The sequence below is a fragment of the Triticum dicoccoides genome, chromosome 7B (assembly GCF_002162155.2).
Source record: "Triticum dicoccoides isolate Atlit2015 ecotype Zavitan chromosome 7B, WEW_v2.0, whole genome shotgun sequence".
Lineage (NCBI taxonomy): Eukaryota > Viridiplantae > Streptophyta > Magnoliopsida > Poales > Poaceae > Triticum > Triticum dicoccoides.
In genome coordinates, this window is record NC_041393.1 from 563738028 (window position 1) to 563744032 (window position 6005).

General features: G+C 47.3%; 1 protein-coding gene across 1 annotated transcript; it reads right to left on the reverse strand.

The window, feature by feature from the left end:
- Nucleotides 1-825: 825 nt before the first annotated feature.
- On the reverse strand, nucleotides 826-1766 carry LOC119341091. The gene has a single exon (XM_037612983.1). The coding sequence runs from the start codon at nucleotides 1754-1756 to the stop codon at nucleotides 1034-1036; it is 723 nt and encodes a 240-aa protein (XP_037468880.1). The 5' UTR covers nucleotides 1757-1766; the 3' UTR covers nucleotides 826-1033.
- Between the last annotated feature and the right edge of the window lie 4239 nt (nucleotides 1767-6005).

Sequence of the window (6005 nt, forward strand, 5' to 3'; positions counted from 1 at the left end):
TGAGGCCTACACTGTACTTATATATACGTGTTGTATTGGCAAAACATCTCTTCTACAGAGTCATCACAAGTGAAGATTGTGGAGCACCTACGAAGAAATCAATATGCTAAAGAATCTTCACGATGACCTTTTTGTTAGAAAGATCGGAAGAGAGTGTAATTCTACAGATCATCAGCTAGCTTTGTTGGCTAGAAGCCAGGGCATAGATGGAATCTGGTTAGACCATATTCCTGATCCGTTGTATGACCCTGTTGGTTCTGACAATGTAAATTGACATGCAATAAGGAATGAAAGCACTCTGTTCCCTCAACAAAAAAAAATTCGTTGTTGCTTGGTTCCTGTTTATCTAGGATGTGTATTTATTTACAATGGTTACTTCATGGGGGATTCAGATTGTGATTTTGGCCTTCAGAAGGTACTATGGTTACTTCATGGGGGATTCAGATTGTGATTTTGGCCTTCAGAAGGAGCGTGCTAGCTAGACGGCAAACGGCAATGATTTTCCATGAAGTACTTTTGGTGATGCCAATAGTGGTAGGGAAATGTTATAGAAAGCTGAATATGACGTTCAGGTGAATTTGTTCAATCATCAGCTGAGGGGGACGGCCACTCACAAGTCACAATGTTCCGGCGAGGGTTTCAGAACTGACAATTCTCATTGGATCACAGAGACATTTCACAATGTTTCGCCAAATTACATGCTGATATCGTGCTGCATCTTAATAATCTGCGCTTCTTTCACGAAGCTGATCTTCGCACCACAACTCGATCGCGGGTGATAAATAGATAAAACAAGATCAACTAAACTGTAAACGGAAGCAGACGGAGTTGAACTTTGAGCTATTCCACACGCAATATATCAATATATGTACTGTACATAACCACAAATTAGCATGACTGTGTAGTTTTCCTCGCAGCTGCGGCTATTTACATACTATTATCAGCATTGTTTGCTTGTATAAGTAATTTTCCTCTGCGAGGATGCCTGTATAAGAACTGCATATGTACGTTCTTGTCGCTAAGACGGATGAGCCTATAATGAATAGAATAGCAGAGTATAGGCCATTGGCGTGCTAAGCAGAGCATGGCGGAGCCGAGCAGAGGAGAGCGAAGCAGAGCCCGAGGAGGAGCAGTGTGCTACGGCGACCTGGAGCGGCAGCTCTCGTGGTCGATGTGCGCGACGACGCCGGTGCGGTAGTAGAAGACGAGGGGGCACCAGCTCGGACCTGACCGCCTCCTCCATGGCCTGCATCCCGGCGGGGTCCAGCCTCCTCCCGCGCGACTCCCCGCTGTACGGCAGCGTGACGGAGCTCTCCCGGGCAACGGTGAAGGTCTCGGCGCGCAGCTGTAGCAGGGTGGTGCCGTTGAAGTTGACGTCGATGCTGAAGCTGGAGAAGGAAGTGTTGATCTTGGAGTTGGTGTTCTCGGCCAGAAGATCGAACTTGACCTGTATGTTCCTGATGACGCCGCCGGCCGGGCTGTAGTCGAGCTGCAAGAGCTGCGCGTTGGTCACCTCCATGTACGGCATCTGGGGCTTGTAGATGAAGTACACGGCCAACATCGTGGCGCCCAACACGAGGACGCCGATGGCCAGCAGCATGCACAGGATCACCGCCATCCACACCCACGGGGAGCTCCTCTGCCTGTCGTTGTACCGCGGTCCCTTCCACCGATGGCGGCGATGACCCGCCTCAGCCGACCTCTCGTCGTGGTGGTGGTGGTGGTCCGCCTCCATCCTGCTATCTCCGGCCCTCATCTCATGTCGCGGGGCGCTTCGAGCTGGGTTGATATCGGAGGGATGGAGCGTGCATTATAAGGAAATCGAGTTGGATGGAGCGGTAAATCCATGGGTAATTGTTAAGGTTGGATGGGAGGAAGGGTTTTGGAATCTTCTTTGCTCCGTGTCATGGTCACGCTTTCTTTTTGAGTTTGTATGCTCAACGTCTCAAGGTAGTACTCATATACGTTGCTTGCTACGGCTTTGCGCATCACTTAATGCAGAAGCCGGGGTTATCCTTCTTTTAAGAAAGAAAAAGTGTTGCTTATTTGCTATGGCTTTGTGCATCACTTGATGCATAGGGCGACGGTAATACTTTTCATATAAAAAAGATGTGTTGCTTGCTTTCTTGCTTTACAACTAAACTACACCTTCTAGTCTAGTCTACTAGGTAGCTAGCCCTCTGATCCTCTCAACTGGTCATCATTAATTAAATTTCAAATCTTCGATCATAAGTATGTTAGTTGCAGCCATGGGTCACCAAATTTAAAATGCATTTCAGATTAGAACATTTCCTTCCACATGAACCCACTAAGTGCAGTAAGTAACAAGCTACAAACTTCTCAAAGTAGACCTGTCGCCAACCAAGCCCGGCCCTCTTGGTCAATTCTTTGAAGAACCAATTATGCTGATGGGATGATTCCATCAAAAATGATGACGTGTTTGTGTTTTCATAGCTTCCAAAGCACAGGCGTAATGATGGATCAAAGATTCTTATGTTGCTTGCGTCCAACATTTTTGCTGCTGCACCACTCCATGATGGTGCCACCCATCGTCGGCACCCGGTCCGGCTTATCCAAAACTGAAAAGGACGACAAACAACATTTGGCGGGCCAAAACGCAGGTAAGTAGAATATGATTGATTGTTTCCGATCATGATCAAAAAAGGGGCACAATAGATGGTGTGGTAACGCGCGACGTACCAGTAGATCAGAAGTCCATCAACGATCACGAAGAGGCAGCTACGTGAAAAATTGACATGCTAGCGGACCATTGATTTCCATTTGAAATCCGAAAATGGGGCAATGACTTGACCCCAGAGTTTTGTGGCGTATGCAGTCCTTGCCAATAAGTTACCATGAAACTCCCAAGACTATCTGACCACGGCTAGGGAAGGGGCCCGGGTTAGGTCTCATGATGCACAACTTTGCTTCAATTGTAGCGTGTGGGGGCACTTTCGGTCCGAGTGTGTTGCCCCACCGAGGTGCCCAATAACTCTGGAGTTTCTCGGTCATGCCGTGGAGGGCGGCTTCTATTATGGCAACCTGATATTCGAGGAGCTGCCTGTTTCGCTCCACCAGGCGTTCATATCCGTGGTGCCGACTCGGGTGCCATTGCCGACTGTCGGGATCATTGTCGACGCCATCAGGGCAAAGCTATGCAACTACAACGCTTATTACAACAATAGCTCATTTTCTTGGGTGGTCCGGGAGATCTCCCTGCTGGTCTTCAGGGTGCCCTTCCCCACTGCGAAGATGTTGCGCCTTTCCATGAGAAGTGAAGAGATCAATTTTCCACTCAACAAGCTCACGGTTATTGTCCGTGAGTACTTGTGGATTCGAGAAAGCAGGACTCTCTCACTCGCTCGGGCCTGGCTCCGCATCCACATACCGTCGACAAAAGCTAAGAAGGATCATATCCTAGAGACTATCTCGAAGCCTATGGTAACAGTCGGCATGGCATCTCTTGAGGGCGATGGCCCCACGCACATCAAGGTTCTCTGTCAGGATACGGATAGACTGGATAGCCTAGTACAACCATTTTACTTTGGCTCGACGGGACAATAGGACGATAGTTGAACTTTGAGACGGACTTGACTTTCCAGGAGGGTTTATGAAGGGGACCTTCCCCGGTCCCCTCTAGCCACCCTGCCAGGCCATCGAGGTGTGGGGGTTGACCTGGGGAGGATGACGACCTCGAGGGGCCACCTTGCCTTCAGCCAGGGGACTCTGCCCTGATAGGGTCTGCCTCCCCTCCTGCTGGAACTACCACTCTCACGCTTGCCTCGAGTCATGCATCTTTGCTTTTCTCCGATGATGCGTGAGTAGTTTACCACAGGCCTACGGGTCCGTAGTTAGTAGCTAGATGGCTTCTTCTCTCTTTTTGATCTTCAATACAATGTTCAACTAGATGTTCTTGGAGATCTATTGGATGTAACTCTTTTTTTGCAGTGTGTTTGTTGGTATCCAATGAATTGTGAGTTTATGATCAGATTTATCCATACGTGATTTGTTCTAGACTCATATTTCTTCTCTGATATTTTGGTTTGCTTTGGCCAACTAGATTGCTTTATCTTGCCATGGGAAGAGGTGCTTTGTAATGGGTTCAATCTTGCGGTGCTCAATCTCAGTGACAGAAATAGACATGACACACATGTACCGTTGCTATTAAGGGTAACAAGATGGGGTTTGTTCATACGTGAGTTTGCCTTGTCTACATCATTTCATCGTTCTGAAGGAAATGTGCCCTAGAGGCAATAATAAAGTTGTTATCTATATTTCCTTATATCATGATAAATGTTTATTATTCATGCCAGAATTGTATTAACTGGAAACTTGATACATGTGTGGATACATAGACAAAACCCAGTGTCCCTAGTAAGCCTCTACTAGACTAGCTCGTTAATCAAAGATGGTTAAGTTTCCTAACCATAGACATGTGTTGTCCTTTGATGAACGGGATCACATCATTAGGAGAATGATGTGATGGACAAGACCCATCCGTTAGCTTAACATAATGATCGGTAAGTTTTACTGCTATTGCTTTGTTCATGACTTATACATATTCCTTTGACTATGAGATTATGCAACTCCCGAATACCAGAGGAACACCTTGTGTGCTATCAAACATCACAACGTAAATGGGTGATTATAAAGATGCCCTACAGGTGTCTCCGAAGGTGTTTGTTGGGTTGGCATATATCAATATTAGGATTTGTCACTCCGAGTATCGGAGAGGTATCTCTGGGCCCTCTCAGTAATGCACATCACTATAAATCTTGCAAGCAATGTGACTAATGAGTTAGTTACGGGATGATTCATTACGGAACGAGTAAAGAGACTTGGTAGTAACGAGATTGAACTAGGTATGAGGATACCGACGATCGAATCTCGGGCAAGTAACATACCGATGACAAAGGGAATAATGTATGTTGTCATCAGGTTTGACCGATAAAGATCTTCATAGAATATGTAGGAACCAATATGGGCATCCAGGTTCCGCTATTGGTTATTGACCAGAGAGGTGTCTCGGTCATGTCTACGTAGTTCTCGAACCCGTAGGGTCCGCACGCTTAACGTTCGTTGATGATATAGTACTATATGAGTTATGTATGTTGGTGACCGAATGTTGTTCGGAGTCCCGGATAAGATCACGGACATGACGAGGAGCTTCGGAATGGTCTGGAGGTAAAGATTGATATATAGGATGGTATGGTTCGGCTAAGGGGTGAAGCCCACGAGGCTTTAGGTCGGTGCAAAAGGAGTTTTGAGGAGGCCAGGGGGGCAAACATCGGAGACCCTGGCGTCTGGCCCTGGGCCAGACGCCGAGGCCCGTGGCGTCTCCTGGAAGTCCGAGTAGGACTCTTCCTTGCGGGCAAAACCGACTTTGTGGAGGCTTTTACTCCAAGTTTCGTCCCCAGGGCTCAACATATAAATAGAGGGGCAGGGCTAGCACCAAAGACACATCAAGAAAGACCAAGCCATGTGCCAGCAACCCCGTTCCTCTAGTTTATCCTCCGTCATAGTTTCCGTTGTTCTTGGCGAAGCTCTACGGAGATTGTTTTTCACCACCACCGTCACCACGCTGTCGTGCTGACGGAACTCATCTACTACTTCGCCTGTCTTGATAGATCAAGAGGGCGATGGCGTCATCGAGCTGAACGTGTGCTGAACGCGGAGGTGCCGCACGTTTGGTACTTGATCGGGATGGATCGTGAAGGTGTACGACTACTTCAACCGCGTTGATAAATGCTTCCGCTTTGCAATCTTCAAGGGTACGAAGATACACTCCCCCTCTCGTTGCTATGCATCTCCTAGATAGATCTTGCGTGATCATAGGAATTTTTTTGAAATTGCATGCTACATTCCCCAATAGTGGCATCTGAGCCAGGTCTATGAGTAGATGTTATATGTACGAGTAGAACACAAAGAGTTGTGGATGATAATCGTCATGCTGCTTACCATCCGTCTTACTTTTATTCGGTGGTATTGTTGGATGAAGCGGCCCA